An 18678-nucleotide genomic window follows, 5' to 3' on the forward strand; every position below is an offset into this window, starting at 1 on the left:
AAGTCTAAAATGAACAAAGAAATTATGTCTATTAAGTCTAAAATGAACAAAAAAATTATGGAAAAAATATATAAAAATATGTGAAATGCTGCATTGACAATGAGTCATACAATTTTGTAGTAGTGACATTTTTCCTGGCGTCTTAGATATGAAGTGACAGTGACTTCCACAAAAAACCAAATCGTGAAAATTACTAACAATGAAAATTAAACAGTGTTCTAGAGAGTACAAACAACAAACTCAAACACATACTTTTTGGTACAGTGTGTACGACATAAATTTCTCATTCAGTATGGCTGCAGCAGCCTTGCTTTATACACTGTCAAATATTTTATTTTTAATAGCTGGAATTAATTTCCACTCAAAAGACTTTTCTGGTGTTTTGTATAGTATTCATTTTCACCGACTTTTGATGAGTTGAATGTAAAATATAGGAAAAAAATGTATATTCGCTGGATTTTATCTTCACGTAATCATCCCTTTAGAGAAAAGAGCAAAAATGAATTCCAAGCGAAAATAAAACAAAATATGACATTAATGTAACCATACAACATGTACACTAGGGTATTGGTAGTTAGGATCAAGACTGCTATAAAACTGATCTACAACGAATTACTTGTCCATGAGACATAGCAGTAAAATTTGTCATGCTATAAAAATGACAGTCTATTGGGAAAGTTGTGAAGAAAATGTTAACATAGACGATTTAATAGTGTCTACATAACAATAACAGTTTTATGATTCAGTACAGTTTAACCCTTTAATTACCAGTTCCCTCTTTTCATCACAAATTCACAAAATAGTTATGTTTATAGTCTGCACTTTCTTTCAGAAAATTGGAATAAAACTAGTCAAATTTTTTGAGTAAAAACTGAAAATTAGCTCAAATTTTGTCTGTTGGCTCCAAAATTAGGATTCATTTCCAGAAATTTTGAAAAATATGAGAAAAAAGTGCAGAAAAATTTGGGCGAGAAATTTTGGTGGTGAAAAGGTTATCCCCTTTAATCATCATATATTTTTCCTGTCAACATTTTGATGCAAAATTTTATTCATTTTTCTAAAATTTCTAGGTTTATTTTGGACCAATTGGCCAAATTTTCTCATTGGCAACAGGTCTGAATCAAAATATTTGTAAAAATAATGAAAAAATTATCCAGGATTACCTTTGTGAAAGGTGACAAAAGATGCCATACAGAAAGCTAACATTAAAATCAAACAATGGAGTTTCTATTACAGTGGATATTAATGGACTATTATACATTATGGGACCCCCTTCGTTGGCACAGATAAAGTTCCTGTATACAATAGCGTATAGTGTGGTAGTTTAAATCAACACAGAAACGAGCAATCCCCTGACAACAGTGCAAATTACATGACCCTGTATAACCCTTAAAAGCTATGGTCTTCAAGGGAAATGAAATTCTTTTATGAAAGGAATTTCTTCTTTAAATTTCACGAAATCTATCTTCCTGAACACTTGTAAATATTTTCTGCGGAATTCAACAGAACTTTGTGTAAAAGGTGAAAGACCTCTCATGAACAGGAAAACATTCAGGTATTACAATCACATTGGTTTTCTATGTAGCCGAGTACAATGATAAATGGCCTATCACTCAACAATCATTGTGATTAAAATGAGATGGAAGTAAACAATCTTAACTTAAAATTTCCTTGAGCCTAACTTTCTTGATATTCTGACACAAATCTAATTCAAAAATTGCACCAATTAAGTTTATAGTTTTAGAAAAAAAAGGGGGTAGTCACACTACCATAAAACTCATTTCAATTTGACTCAATCTGCTAATTCAACTACCGGTACCTGGAGGGGGGGGGTACCTCTTCATCCTGGCAAAATATGCTGTGTACCCTCTGACAATTTGACATTAAAATGTTTGGAGTTTTGCCGTTATGTAATTTTGTTTCTTTAAATCTGAATGGATTTCATAGTGAATATCTGACACACAGAATGTTGAACTGATAGTGAAAAAAAAATTTATGTTTCGCTAAAAAAAGTTAAATAGAATTTATATTTCTTGACACCATTATTTTACTATTCTGTATTCATCACACTAAATTAAATTATTGACAAATAACGATCTCTGTCAAATCAAGATGCAAACCATGCAAAACAGATGATATGTAACATGAAGAAAAAGTTTATTCCAGTATTCCAGACACATTTTGAAGTGATTTTTTTTTCATATCACATCAGTCATCTGAAGTATATTTAAGAGTGGCTTATTTTGGTGGAAATTATTATAATGGTTCTTGTCAAATGTTCACATTACATTTTTTTCAAAAAATTCTCCAGCTATCAGTAAAAAAAAAAGGATATAGATATATCGTACTAGCACTGAGGTTAACACAATAGTTAGCACACTTTTATTATTTATTTTAAAATGTAAACAAGCTTTCCAATTTTCAGAATATGAATCACTGAAGAAAATATTTTGTAATTTAACACTTCCTTATCCTGCTTTTAGCTAGGATGTTGATATCAGGGCGCTTAAAAATTACTTATGCAACAAGGTCCTGTCAAATCTTGCATTAAATTTATTTGTTTATACAAGCAGCCTCTTCGCTGAGATAGCTCCACTGTTAGCAATGCACATTTCAATTAAAGAACAGAAGATATCATTAGAAAATGAACAATATGTATAGTATCAAGCAATGGGACTTGCTGTTTTCAACAAGAATTCAAAAATATCACTTTTTACGAAAAATTACAAAAATATTCACCAAAATTAGAGAATTAAAGTTATCATTACAAAATGAACAAATCTGAGAGAGGTCCACATGTAGTATCTAAAAATGTAATATAAATGCAATCGGACTTGCGTTTTTTAACAAGAAGTCGAAAATATCACTTTTTATAAAAAATGACAAAAATATTCACCAAAATTAGAGAATTAAAGATATCATTACAAAATGAACAAATCTGAGAGAGGTCCACATGTAGTACCTATATATGTTATATCAAAGCAATTGGACTTGCGGTTTTTAACAAGAAGTCGAAAATATCACTTTTTACCAAAAATGACAAAAATATTCACCAAAATTAGAGAATTGAAGATATCATTACAAAATGAACAAATCGGAGAGAGGTCCACATGTAGTACCTATATATGTAATATCAAAGCAATTGGACTTGCGGTTTTTAACAAGAAGTCGAAAATATCACTTTTTACCAAAAATGACAAAAATATTCACCAAAATTAGAGAATTGAAGATATCATTATGAAATGAACAAATCTGAGAGAGGTCCACATGTAGTACCTATATATGTAATATAAAAGCAATCAGACTTGCGGTTTTTAACAAGAAGTCGAAAATATCACTTTTTACCAAAAATGACAAAAATATTCACCAAAATTAGAGAATTAAAGATATCATTACAAAATGAACAAATCTGAAAGAAGTCCACATGTAGTACCTATATATGTAATATCAAAGCAATTAGACTTGCGGTTTTTAACCAGAAGTCGAAAATATCACTTTTTACCAAAAATGACAAAAATATTCACCAAAATTAGAGAATTGAAGATATCATTACAAAATGAACAAATCTGAGAGAGGTCCACATGTAGTACCTATATATGTAATATCAAAACAATTGGACTTGCGGTGTTTAACAAGAAGTCGAAAATATCACTTTTTACCAAAAATGACAAAAATATTCACCAAAATTAGACAACTGAAGATATCAACATGAAACGAACAAACCTAAGAGAGGTCTACCCAAGGTACATATACACCAAGTATCAAAGCATTCAGGCTTGTAGTTTTCAAGAAGAAGTCGAAAAAGTAAAACATTGACACGGACGACGACGGAGACGGACAATCACTCATATGATAAGCTCCGCTCGACAAAGTCAACAGCGGAGCTAAAAATACATTACACATTGGTCTTTACTGTTAATTAAAGGGGCGTGGTTGTTGTACCACACACAAGATTTGTAGTTGACAACCCAATGCACTCTCACAGTGGTAAGCTTGAATGAAAGTTGTGATCCAGTCACCATGTGCACTAAATACTGACTTTGACTTCTTTGAGTTCTTACTTTAATAGTCAAGCCTTAGAAGTGTCTTTTTTGGATATAGGAGACAATGACCGCCAGTCTAGGATTATGAATATGTCCACAATAAAACTACTTTGGGAACAACGTGTTATGGTGACAGTTGTACTGAAGATCCACTAATCAAGTTGTTGAGTCAGTAACTTGGATTTAAGTTTAAAATACACTGTTATCAGAATTAGCTAAGTGAATCAAATGAAGGATAATCTAGTGCCAATTATTAGTTATCGGTATATTCAGTTTTATCACAGATTTTCACTATATCATGACTGGAACTAATAATATGTTTGTGTTGTACTTGTACACCGGCACCATCCCAACCACCACTAAAATACCACAGAAAATAAACAAACTATTTATATCTAAACTGAAGCAGCAATAACATTTCTAATAACTCCAGTATGACTGTTATTATTTGTGGAGACCTGCTACAATTCTGAAGTCACCGAAAAAAAGATAAAACTGTCAATATGAAAAACTTAGACATTTAAAGAAAAATTGTGTGGATTTTTACAGGGTTCATATTTGACTGTACATACACAGTACAATAGGTTTTGGGCGTAAATTAAACTAAATTGTGCTAAGTCACGAAGTGGGCTATGATTATACTGAAAGATAGAACTAATCCTTAAATCTAAAAGACAAATAAGTGACAACAAAGTGCATCTATTCCTGTACAATATCACAGAGAATTGAAAACGTCTGATTACAATGTGTGCAGAGCAAAATAACTCTTTTTCTAATATGTACTTTTAACATGTCAGACGGGCGTGGAAAAGGCGGCAACAACCTGTTTCTAACAGTATAGCACAGTACAGCGAGGCAGTTTATCACAAGATATGCCCCAAGCTCAAAACGCTTGTTTCATGGATGAGTGATCTTTACCACCAATTCTACCAAAATGGATGCCTAGTTTACACAGAAACACATTACATCTATACATCACATATAATGCCAGAGTCTCAGAAACTCACCATCACTGATAGTCCAAGCGGACTGGTTCATTCAAAGCAGAGTCGTAATAGCAGTGACTGCAGTGGTATGAATGTACAGCGAAACTCACCATCACTGATAGTCCAAGTGGACTGGTTCATTCAAAGCGAGAGCAGCAGTATAAATGTACAGCGAATCTCACTTCTATTCTAAACATTCAAATCTTTAAGCGCATTCTTTGTGTGCATATATTTCAGAAACTTAAACTCATGAATATTCATGAGAAGGGTGAGAGGTCATTCAGCTTGGAAATCACCTTTGGCAGTACATCTATTCTCGAGTATGTGCATATAAACGTCATGGCCATGTCAAATACAGCTGTAATTTTCTTTAACTAAAATTTTGCAATATTTCCTAAATCATTGTTTCATCAAAAGTTCAACTTAATTGTTGAATGTGAAGGAATGCAAGACTGGCAACAACCAAGAGGTAAAAATAACAAACAATTTGAAATTACCTGGATTCACATTTCCCAACGGGACAGCATTCTCATGACGCAGGAAAAATTTGACCTCTTCTCTATGTATTCCCCATTGTTGTAATATCTCATAGGGTTTCTCCTCATCGCCAATAGGACGTTCTGTGAATGAAATAATAGTTATAAGTATTTAAACTCAAGTACTGAAAATTGAATTGATGACAGTGTTTTATCACTGCAAATGTTCACAGCATAGCAGATGACAACCTTAAATTCCTGACATAAAATCAGTGAAAATTTATCCAGTCAGTTTCAGTTATTTTGCTACATCTGCATACTGTGTTTATTGTCTTGTTGATTTTAATCAAAACGTGTAGGAATACATAACACTGTTGATAAAAACGATATGATTTACACATTGTTCACTTTTAGCTAGTGGTGAAAGCGTAGAACAAGAGCCATGCATGAATTTTCACAGTCATTCACAATTTGTACAGTCAATTTGACTGTGCAATTCAAACAACATTTGTAACCCCCAAACCATGCCAGATCTATCAGAATAATTGTACAACATGAGAACTCTTAACATTTCTTTTACATGAACACATGCACAACTACTATAAAATATTCACTGCCTGGGTTTAATTTTAACAAATTTAAGGATGCAGAGATATTCACTGGGTTTTAAATATACTGGAGTGTGGAGGAAACAATACAAACTATTGTTAAATTATAATATATACTGGGTTTAAATTTAGCACATTTAATTGTCAGTGAAATAAGTGAAAATAAAACCTAATGATTAATTAATCCGTAATACAATAAAAGGGTAACTATGGTAACACATGTAGGTAATAAATAATTTACATTCTTCAGTCTAGTGGAAATGATAACTAGTATTTTGATCATCGTCACTCTATATATCTCTACATGATAACATTGCTCAAATACTGCAGTTGTCTGTTCCTTTATATATTTTTAGATGTCGACACAGAACAATTAAATCAGCGTAAGCCTGTTAATAGATTAAGTGCATCACAGCTGACGCAGTGGTGGGAAGCAATTTTTATTTAGTCAATTGCAAACTCAGCAGAATATAACCTTTTCATGGAAGGTTACAGCCAGGACTTGATTCTAATTTCACCCCACCCCTTACAGCGGTACATGAACTTAATTCAAATTTCACTCTAACCCGAAAGCACATGAACTTGATCCTACTTTCATTCCTCACCCCAACACAAAAAAATCATGAAATGCAACGACACATTGTCTATCAGAAAAACAACTGGGTATGTATTTGGAATGAAGTGGGTGGTTGAAACATATTGTTGGTAATAGACCATTTTCCGTTCACTGCGAGAATCACGCGCTATGCGTGAAATCGAACGTGAAAACAGGACAAACAAAGGTCATAGCGTCGTAGTGGTGTCAAACATCGCGTGAGATTCGACAAACGTGAAAGTATTTTGGGGGACATTTCCATGTCAATAATGTGCTGTACACATTTGATGATAGACAATTTTGATTAAAAGAGGATATTCGAATGCAATATTCCTCTGTCAAAGATCAGCCGGTCGATGTGAGCTACGAAATAAAGAAATTCGAGTTCAAAATCAAATCGTTCGATTTTTGCGGCAGACGTTCGACGCGCGTCTTTCATGCATCTCGCGAGATCTCGCAGTTGTACGGAAAATCACCTATTACAATGCAATGTAGCAAGACAGGCTTCAAAGTTAAAACAATTGAGTGTGTGGGCGTGGTGGAAGTAGGTGCATAGTCACCACTTTATTCTTAGCAGTTATGTCAGCATATAGATATACACTGTACATAAAATTGAAGAAAACTTACCACAGCCTCTCCAAAGTTCAGCTAAATGACATTGTTCTTCGCCAGGTTCTTTACAACAATCAATCACATCCTTACAAGTTGTGGCCGGCGTGACTGGAATCTCAGACACAGTATCAGAACTATTACTGAGATATACCTTCAGAATCACCTGCAACATAGTCCAAGAAAATAAATAAAGAATTGTTAAATCTTTAAACTGAAACTTAAATTTCTTATTTTATTACTTATAAGTTGTTAAATAGTTGAATATATTTACATTTAAGCAATTAATCTCTTGAAAAGGAAACTTTTAATTACTAATCTAATATTTGATCTTATTTCACGGTATAGTTCAAAGGGTGTAAATCGTTGCAAAACAAAAAGACCAACAGTGGAGTTTACAATTACAGCCAACAACCAACATAGTTGAAATGATTCCTTCAAGAGGTGGTCTCGACCACACCTATATTAAAGTATCAACTCAGAAAAATTTCACAAGCAGCTGTGAAATATTAGAATACTTGTTGGTCCAAGTTAGAGGCACCATGCTAACACAACCATAGGGGTTACAAGAGTCTGTTACATTTTAGTGCACACGACTCAATCACAGTGTGTCAAGCCGAACACAGTACTAGATATTTAACCACAGTTCACAGCTGTCAAAGACTGTTACGAATAACGGGGAAAACCACAACAAGCTGCCATCATGCTTGTTAAAATTCATGAATCAAGACTGCATCTTACCATGCTGTTGTATCACATCCACTTGATGAAAAGTTTGCTTTCAAACACTGTATGCAACGACCGATACATGTGTTGGGCAGATCCCCCAAAAAAACTTGATACACCACAGTGAGTAAAAGCGAGTGTTGTGATCGCCACAAGGCTGAAGGCTTCAATAGCATTAGCATGGTATGCAATCTTTTCGACTATGTTACAAAACAGGACATGGTTACAGTGACCCCCAGGATGACAATGGGCGTTGTTATTTCATGGTCATTTCAAAGATTATGACAATAAGTTAGCTGTGATTTTATGGCTAAATAAATGCACTCTTAGGAATTCTCTCCCCAATTACAGATGTCCTAGTCATATTCCGGTCACTGAACATTGCCTTGATCACAAACTTTGTAGGGAATATGTAAATTACAATGCAAGTTCCTCAGACGTCAGGTGTTTTTGTGATATTATATGAAGCATGAACAAAAATAACATGATCAAAAGAAGATGGTTGAACTGAACACAAGGACAATAGAGGGGAAACCAATATATTGGTTATATTAGCTCAATATTATTAACATTTTAGCTAGCGTAATTCCTTTATTTGTCAAACCCACTCAGCCCAATAGGTTCCAGCCATGGTTGTTAACAATATATTGTTTTCCTTAGACTGAATTTCTTGAGCTACCTTAACACAGAGTGAGAAGACAGCATTTATCAACACAGAATGATACATGTAAAACCATATGCATTCCTGATGCTCACCAGTGAATCATTTTTTTGCGAGACCGTTTTCTCAGAATAATTCATAGTTTGTTATTCATCATAGCCAAAAGTAGTGAAATAGAGTAATTTGTTGCAGCCAAATGTAAGTTACAGTACCATATTTGCATAATTAGAAGGGCAATTCCAATAAAAGCGCATATAAACCCGAAATCACATTGGCTCTATTTCACGTAAGTGGATGCACTTCTATAGTATAATAAAGCTAATAAAATGTTCATAATTGGCAACTTTTGTACCAGTTTAGATGAAGCCCGGAATAGCGTGGAGGAAAGAAGTGGAAATATTATATGGGTGCTGACACCATAGTCTTTTTTGGTGAATTTTACATTCTTTGTAATAACAGCAAAAGCACATATACAAAGGTAACAGGAAGTCAAAGTTGTATAACTATCCCTGGCAGCACTGTAATAAAGTTCATGGGGACTTTCAAGTTTTCAAAAACCTCATTTATGTAAAAGGGAGAAGTTAGTTTTCAACAGGTAGCTTTAAAGATTTCTGAAGTGACCTAAAACATTGAAAGTAGATCATGGGGGCATTTCAAAGATTGCAATCTGAGTTCCGTTAAGTACCCCAAAGAGAGTGATTACCTGCCAACAGGAAGAGGAAAAGTGAAATTCACCAGATAGTGAGACATATACAGTTTGCAATACCAAAAGAGATCAAGAAACCTTGAGGGTCAGCGAACTCAGGTAACTGCATAACTTTCCACAATCAATCAGCTGCAGGTATTTTCCATATAACTTACATGTACATTGGTATCACATTTTTTAAGATGAATGAGTGTTCTGTTTATGAAGTCAGTTACTGATTTCCCAATGGTCCACACACTTTCAGATATTCAGGTACCAACGCATTACAGCTTAAAAAATAAATTGTTAAATTTTCTCTTCCATGGCATTTGCACACAGGGCATTTCTACAATCCAGGCTCAGACAGACAGCTAACTCACAGGATAATACAAGTGTGATTAAAGAGCTAGGTAACCTAACCGTAAGTGGTGAAAAGAAAACAAGCTTGTAATGAAAAGGTGAAGAGTTAATTTGAGTGAAGTCAGGGGGGGGGGGGGGGGCTTTTTGGTATAATACAATGTACCCGGTAATACCTTCTGTAGGTCAGTCAGAATATATGACCATTTTCTTAGGCATACAACTGATGTACAATAACATATAAACTCATGGAAACCTAGTTGCCTTAATAAAAACATAAACATTCTGCATACCTTACAGACAGACAATATACTTATAATCTAAATATCAAACATTTCTAAGTTCCTTTCAAAGTTTCTATTTGCTGTATTTGCCCTATTGGAGGCTCACCTTCAATATTAAAGGGGAAGTCAAGCCAAACAACACAATGACCCCCCAAGAAAAGGCTCCACAAATGTAGGAGAATGCAATACAGTTTTTTTTATATCACTTTTCATTCTCTAGATATTCAACATTTCATCAGTATTATGTTGTCAGCCATATTGATTCTCAAGCAAAGGATCATGGGTAAAGTATGACATCACAGAGTCTGTTGTAAGAAATTGAGAAAATGATTTCATCTATAACATGGGAATTACTGATGCGAATTAGTTCAAATTTTCGTTATGCATATAACTCTTGCATATGATTATAGTAATGTAAATTAGAATGTTACAAATACACATGAAATGAAGATATTGCCCAAAACTTTAAAAAAATAAAAATTGTTACACTTTTTTGTCCACTTTTTATGATCAACAAGTAATATATCACCTATATAACCTACTCGCATCGGTAAATTGTATACAATATAAGGAAATTTGAGCATTTGGTAGAAAAACATAAAAATAAATATTTTCAGTTCTGTTTCCATGACAACTATTATATAAGCATGTTTGGCACCAGTACATGTATGCTACCCTGTTCTAAACTTTCAGCCAATTTAAAGTTCAACTTTTGAAGTTATAGATGAAATCATTTTCTCAATTTCTGACAACAGACTCTATGTCATACTTTACCCACAATCCTTTGCTGAAGAATCAAGATGGCGGTCTACATAAATTGATGAAAAATTGAATATCTAGAGAATGAGAAGTGATATAAAAAAAACTGTAAATTGCATGTTCTTACATTTGCCGAGCTCTTCCATCGAGGAGTATTATGTTGTTAGCCTTGACTTTCACTTTAATAACACATGTAAATCAAATAACAAATTTTGTTGCATATAGTTACTCTCAATACTGGTAATTTAAGCATGACCTATTTTGATTATAATAACAACTCTGTAATTTACATTTGTGCTACTAATAAAGCAAATACAGTAGTTGTTTATCAGCATATTAGAAAGGGCCATATTTGTATGTGAATTACATCTAGCTGATAATAAAATACTGTAGAATACTTTATTTTCGCTTGGAATTAAATTTTGTTATTTTCACTGAAGGAATAATTCAGTGAAAATAAAATCCAGCGAATATACTTTTTTTTCTATATAACGGGATAATCAAGCAAACAAGGTACTAAGGGCATTAATAGATGATTGAGCAGCCAATTCCTTTAAGTTTGACTCTGCACAACTTTTTTATTAAAAAAATAAAGTTTAGCTCAAGATATTTATGAAAGTTATTTTGAATTGAAATTCTTTATTAAGCTAAATGGATGAGATTGCCATGCTAATAACAGAGGGTGTTACAAATTACTTCCAATGTGCAAATACCAAATTGACTTCCTCTATAACCCCTAGCCATGTCTCCATGGTGATCCATCCATCAATCAGTCAGTCAGTCTTGACTTCATGTAAATGCATGTAGCTCACTTATGTTTAAATACAGAATCATTGACATATACATGTATACATGTACCAAGATGACATACAGCCACAGATGGCTTTAAATAACTCACAGACAAGTACATAGAGTGATGTGATGATTATCACATCACATCTTTCCAATATAGGAACCATAGTGACATATACAACACATTTAAAAATACATTTTTTGTTTATACAAAATTCAAACATAAGCTGCGAGGCGACCACACCCTTTTGTTCAAGGAAATAATATCAAATCTAGTGAAATCCCTACCTAATATATTGTTTGAGTTTTGTATTCAAGATTACAAGGAATTATATATCAAATTGTACAGTTAAAGTGGGAGATTACATATATCCCTCAGACACTCTTTATATACTGCATCTAGTCATCTGTTCGCTACAATTTTAGCAACTTGGCTGGATGTAAATTTAGTATTAATACTGCAAAAAAAAAATATTACTAACAATATACACTTGGTATAAAGCTGAATTTAACATATTGGGCAAATTGTTTGCACGCACTACATTACTTAATATAGTCAAAGCCAGATTGAAAACAATTGACAAAAATTCACAAACATACAAATTATCATAAGCACATGTGCGAGTAAATGCTAGCTGCTTTCATGTCCCATTTAACTACTTTCACCTGTCCTAGTCTCAGTATCTGTAGTGAGTTAATACCACATGCAAATAGGGGGCCAAGGAACCACAATACCCTGGGTCACTTAAAGCTATTTTTCATTTGATGTGCTGCCAGCGAACACTAGAAAGCCTGTATATAATGTTTTCTTTTATTTTTTTTTGTTGGAGCATGGCGTTTATCTAAGGAAGGACTGTGCCCTCCAGAACTGATTCAGAAATGTTATCATTCATTTCGCAGTATGTTTGTTGTGTTATGCATGTGTGAGTACACACGACAATAGAATAAAATACTATATCACTGTTAATAGTTCTTCTGTTTTAATTAAACCCATAAATGTATCAAAAACATTCCACATCTCTCAACAAATGAATCTTAACCACACGAATGCATCATACTCAATGAAGTTTGCATAAATTCCTGAATACACAGGGAGAAACTGAAATATATTTCACATGAAAGCATGTCCCCCCTGTAGATCTCCCTATTGACATGTCAGTTGAAGTGTTGCTGCGTGTGCACCTGTCAGTATCACATGAACACAACATGCCCTAAGGGTGGTCACTGTCTGACATGCACTGTGTCCACTGATACATAATATACCATACACATATACTATAAAGAGCGCCACCATGAAAGGGAAAAATCTTGAAGTTCTTCACCATAGATAGAGGAGAATGTACCACACTGACCAGGATATTATCACATATCACATATACTTAAAAGCTGCGAGCACTGATAAATTCAACTATAAAAGTAATCATTACACACATCATGGTAGATTGATTGTCACAACCACTAATATAGTGAAATAAGTTTGGTTTGAATCAAAAGCAATCTGCGGAAATCAAAATTACCAAAATGGTTACCATAAGTGTAACACAGTCTCATGTTGAGGGACGGTAGTTTGAACCACAACTTCACCTCCAAATAACAAAGAAAAGCCCACTCCAAGGTGAACAGGTATACTTTAGAGGTTTAGGGTTTCCTTGCAGTCACTTGAGCTAAGGTAAACAATTAAGTGACAAGATGATTGCTAAGTGATACCCTAAGGTGTAAGTATACATATTAAAGACTAAATAAAACAATCTAAGACACATTAAGATCACCAAATTCATACGCCCCCATCAAAAAGAAAAGCATGCTTACACATATATATCATAGTTGATAACTGTGATAAGATTAAAACACATTTGAATCTATCCATTTCAATTATTTTCTACTTGAGTGGCCAAAATTAAAAGCACTGTACTCAGAGATTGGGTTATCATTTCGATGTTTGGCATTGCTCAATGATAAACTATAGAGGAATTTAACATTTTAATCTGTGTACTGACTTTAACACAAATGCAGCCCACTTCTTGTTCCATAGGGAGGGTGAATCTCTATCATTGAGGGGGGAGGAGAAGACGAATAGTGGGGTCAATGCAATACCTGGATGAAACTACAGGGTATAACTAACAAAACTATACAAACAGAAATGTGTACAGCGACACAATCAAGTAGTGAAACCAAAGAAGCACATCTGGAAGACAGCAAAGAATGATGTTTACTCAAAGGCAAGTAACAACCATGGATACAATATAACACTCTTCTGTACACCTTTATACATGTACACAGGTATAGGGTCATAACGACTGACTCATTTTGAGGTTGTGGCATTACATTACATGTTTTTTTGGTATTAATTAAACTGGAGAAGTTGCATGTTGGCACAGGTTATGACTTACCATCATAGCTTCCTTCTAGTTTAAGGAAAGGTTAGCAAATTGATGTGTCACATCAGGCACAAATTGGTCCCATAGCAGACACCGGGGTATTGCTAAACAACGGCAACACTACAAAGGACCGAGTGTGTCAAATGTGCTTGTCATTCAATATGTGCATGCATTCTGTTCATATACATGTATTAGGTATCCATGGCAATGGTTAACAAACTGAGCAACTTTTTCTGTGCTATCAGCTTTACAATTGAACGCGATCTTTCATCTCCTCGGCAGAGCTTGGCAAGTGTGAAATGTTCAAAAATCATCGCACAAAACACAAGACAACTGAATGATCTGAATAAACCCTTGGTGCGTGCACAGAATGATAAATATAACATGTGGGAGGAGGAATTTAATTAAAAAACGATCAGATTAATTTGAATAAAATTACAGGAATGCAAGGTAATCCAAAATACTATGTGCACTGCATATTAATTTAATAAAGGGCAATGACCTAGGAAATTATTTACTCCTATCATTGCTATTCCAAATTAATTACCTAAACCGTAGAACGTTTTTAGAGTGATTTACAGTTTTCCTGATCTCATGACTAACAAAGCATTTAATTATAATTTTAATCTGGGGAGTCAAAAGTGGATATATTCTACAAAGAATGTATGACCTCTATTCAAAGTGTATTTTGTTTAAAATAAAAAATGTGAATGTTACACTGAAAGTATGGAAGTATGAAAAGTCTCATAATGTCTAATATATATCAAGTTTGAACAAAATCCATCTGTAAACAGCCGAGAAATGCTTGATTTTGATGATTTTTTAGCACAAAAATGGCCACCATTCGGTCATTTTTAATAGGATCGTCAAACCAATATATCTGTATATCTATGACATGATCTATAATGAATACTTAAAATTTGAACATAATCAGTCAAAGCATGTCAGAGATATGGCAATAGAACCACATTCATTAAACCTTGTATATACGTTGGACATTATAGGACCTTGATGCACATCATTTTGTTTTATGATCTGATTCAAGATGGCCTAATGGTGGCCATTTTTGTGCTAAAAAATCATAAGAAACCTATTTGAAAAAAAAAATGATGTGCATCAAGGTCCTATAATGTGTAAAGTCTATACCAAGTTTGAACAAAATCCATCTGTAAACAGCTGATTGGTCCAGGCATTTTTAAGATACAGGTCTTTTTTTTTTAAAACCCAAGACAAAAATGATCAAAAAATGTCAGAGAAATTGGTAAAGACAATCAACATGGCTGCATGTCAGCCAGGTCTGAATAAAAATGGGCCAGGCATGCTTGAGAAACTATTGATGACATTTTGAATTTTTTTTTTTTTTTTTTAAATAGCAGTAGTCAGTCAAAGGTCAACAAAACAAAAAACCCGACTGACGTGCATATGGACATGTATACTGCATATGTATTAGGTTTTGTCTTTGTGCCAACTTTCTAAAAATCATCTAAGCTATGTTTGAGATATGACTCAGAACACATGAAAATAAACAAAATGATGTACATCAGCAGCCCATCTTATTCATACATGTATGACATGTAAATCTCAATAAAATCTGCCAAAGAGTGCCTAAAAATAGTTGATGACATTTTAAAAATTTGTGATTTTTCTTTTTTTCAGTTCAATCAGTCCAGGTCTGTCCGAGAACAAGATGTGTCAAGTGAACGAATGCACTGAAACATACCAGGTAAGTTCTGTTTCGAAGTACGGTACATCTGAAGGAGCTAATAATTACCAGAAAAGACATGCTTTCACTTATTTTATTTTTTAAAAAGAAGGAAACGACAACCAAACATTTCTGAGAGTGGAGCTGTTTTTCTTCACTGCAGTAAAAAAAAAAATTTTGAATGAATAACCATAGTAACTTTACATGGCTTTCAGAGAATCTAATTCAAATAGCTGCCCCAGGGCTATATAGCCAATATAATGAGGCTTTCCACTATGTATACACTTGTTGGGCACAGGAATAGAAAGCCATACTACATCGATAGTAGAAATTCAGTTATAGTGGACATAAATAAACACAATGAGTATGTGAAAGGAAAGTTGTAAATACAAACAATGGCTACATATATTCAGAAATATCATTTATTGCCAATCAATTTACAAATTTTTTTCTTTTTTTTATTTTCAATACAAAAATTATGTCAATTCATATTATAGATGTTTATAGTTTTATATACCTTGAGAATCCTGTTTTCAGAGAAATTACATTAGCACAAATACCAGGGTAAATGCACATGCAGTATTTAACTCTAGCTTCTTTAGATCTCTAAAACCAGAAAATGTAAGTGAAAAACGTTATTTTTTTTTTGCTTCTTGATGTTGTGTGAATTCTTTAACATCAACAATTCCTCATCAACAAAATTGTACAAATATAACAAGTATAGCTACAAAATTAAGAGCACTCAAGACACATGAGCTGCTGAAATAAAAGATACGGTTACACATACAAATAGTTTATGACCATGCCAAATATCATGATAGAGTACCAAAACTTGTGTCCACACCATATCAAGCAGGTCACATACATTCCCAATTACAACTGTACAATTTTACACAGAGAACTATAAATACAGCTAACATTCCCTTTGTCTGCTTTACCATATTACAATAAAATACGAGACCAAAAAATGTCCCTTATTATTAAATTCATAAACGTTCATATTTGCACAGTGTGATATAATACAGGACAGATCACAGCATGAGAATAAAAAAAACTAATTAGTCTGCATACACACTACAAGAAGGGTGTCTGGGGCTGCCAGGTTCCCATATAGTACTAAAGCAACTTGAGAAACTTAAGAGTTTACAGCTTGATGCCGAAGGATACTGATGTTAAACTGAAAGAAAATATTGTGGTTTTATAATCGTCCTATGTAGAAGTCACACAATAATAAATCAGTTGGTGATGTTTTGGTTTCAGATGTAATGACATATATCTGTCCTGCTAATTGAAGACTCATGGGTTGATCCTATGGCTGATGAGTCCAGAAATTTATTTTTAGCAAGAAACAGGAAGAACACTCCCCAAGGTATAGTGTGAATATGGTGAGAAATGTAACGAGATATAAACACAATCATTGAACATACTCCCACTGTTCTGCTTTCTTCATTCAATACAGACATACAGATTGCACCGAAAGTATAGCAATGGCCTGAGATTGAAACTGAAATGATTTATACAGGATTTTTTTAAACATTCGAATACTACCGTACTGGTAGCAACTGAGATTAGGATAACTGAAATTGACATACCGGTACTAAAGACAAGTTTGACAAAGAAAATACAATCGTTTTCAAGAAGACGTAAATATTTTTTTTGTATAAAATAAACAATACAACTTTATTAATTCAAATGATGACTGAATACCATTTGACCAATCACAATGCCTAAGCATATGAATATCCAAACTAGTTTTAAACCTAGGTCTAAGTCTATAATTTGTGGAAACTGGCCAGACACAGACTTCTAGGTAATGGCTATCACTGAAGGACTTCTATAGCCAATGAAAATGTTTTCTTTGAATCTGAGTGTCTTCCATGGTAAATGTTTTTATAAATTTACATAATTTACTTTTTTACGACTTTATGCAAACTCCTAATATTAAATTTGTGCATGTGAAGTTACAGAGAATGAGACAATACCAATCCCGAGTGCAGAGATCAATAAATACGGCTACAAGACATGACCCTTCAACCTATTAAATCTTAAAATCAGAGGATTTAATTTCATGTTATTGTAATTCCTAACAATTTAAAAAAAAAAAATTCAGATTTTTTCAAATAGCATTCACCATATAAGAAGAAAGCATTAAACCAGTCACAATCTAATTAACATTTCATGAAATAATATAAGTCTATATAAACCACTGAAAAGTAATATTTATACAATAAATGTAAGAGATATAGACACTGAGGTTCTTGAATACCAGCGCTAATACACTGACTTTTACAGGTCAAGAGTATGTTATAAAAACTGACATGTATATTTGATAGCACTTCAGAATTACTTGGCAACGGAAATTATTTCAAGTGGTACTGTACCATCAACTTGTGAAAGTTAATTTTTTATATACCGGTACACTGTACATGTAAGGTTTTCAAGAGACTAATCATACATATAGTAAACATTAAATTTGACAAATTCTAATTTCTTTATTCAAGAAATTCACAGTTGAAGCTACCTTGTGATGCTGGAAACATGTTAGAGCAGATAAAATAAAGTTTTAGTGTACAAGCCTATAAAATATGGCATAAATCATATTTTCTAAGTTTGTTCAATGCATGTCTCCATGGCAACATTGTCCTAATATGAAAACCGAGTGAAAACATGCTAGCAAACACCTCGAGATACTGAGAATTTCAGCATGAGCGAATTTCATTATGAAGAAACCATTTAGTATGTATGTGATGGATGTCCAAATACTGGAAGAACTGTCACAGTCCAGGGGAACCGACCATGCACCCCTTTTGGATAAACAATACAGCTAATTAGCAAAACAATAGATTAATTTGAAAGAAAAATTGATTTAGATAAAAATAAGCAACAAAACTATGATATATTCCTGGAGTGAACTCATACAGCATGCATCGTGGATGCCTAAAAGTCAAAGTACCATGTATACATGATTCGTTAATATTATAAAAACAGAAAAGGATTTAAGATACAAACAGGTGTAC

At 33.4% G+C, this 18678-nt stretch overlaps 1 protein-coding gene across 3 annotated transcripts in view; it reads right to left on the reverse strand.

The window, feature by feature from the left end:
- The window catches only part of LOC100370385 (apoptosis-stimulating of p53 protein 1-like), a 51543-nt gene that overhangs the window by 26176 nt on the left and 6689 nt on the right, over positions 1-18678 (reverse strand). Inside the window, exons 1-3 of one of the 3 annotated variants that reach the window (XM_085492627.1) lie at positions 8059-8200; positions 7336-7483; positions 5527-5649 (exon numbers count right to left, since the gene is read on the reverse strand). In XM_085492627.1, coding sequence (XP_085348753.1) covers positions 5527-5649; positions 7336-7483; positions 8059-8061 — 274 coding nt within the window. In that variant the 5' untranslated portion in view covers positions 8062-8200. Of the gene's footprint in view, positions 1-5050; positions 5230-5526; positions 5650-7335; positions 7484-8058; positions 8201-18678 lie in introns of those variants that run through there. The other 2 variants (XM_085492626.1, XM_085492629.1) reach the window with 2 other exon arrangements.

This window comes from Saccoglossus kowalevskii, chromosome 2 (assembly GCF_978046115.1).
Source record: "Saccoglossus kowalevskii chromosome 2, keSacKowa6.1, whole genome shotgun sequence".
Lineage (NCBI taxonomy): Eukaryota > Metazoa > Hemichordata > Enteropneusta > Harrimaniidae > Saccoglossus > Saccoglossus kowalevskii.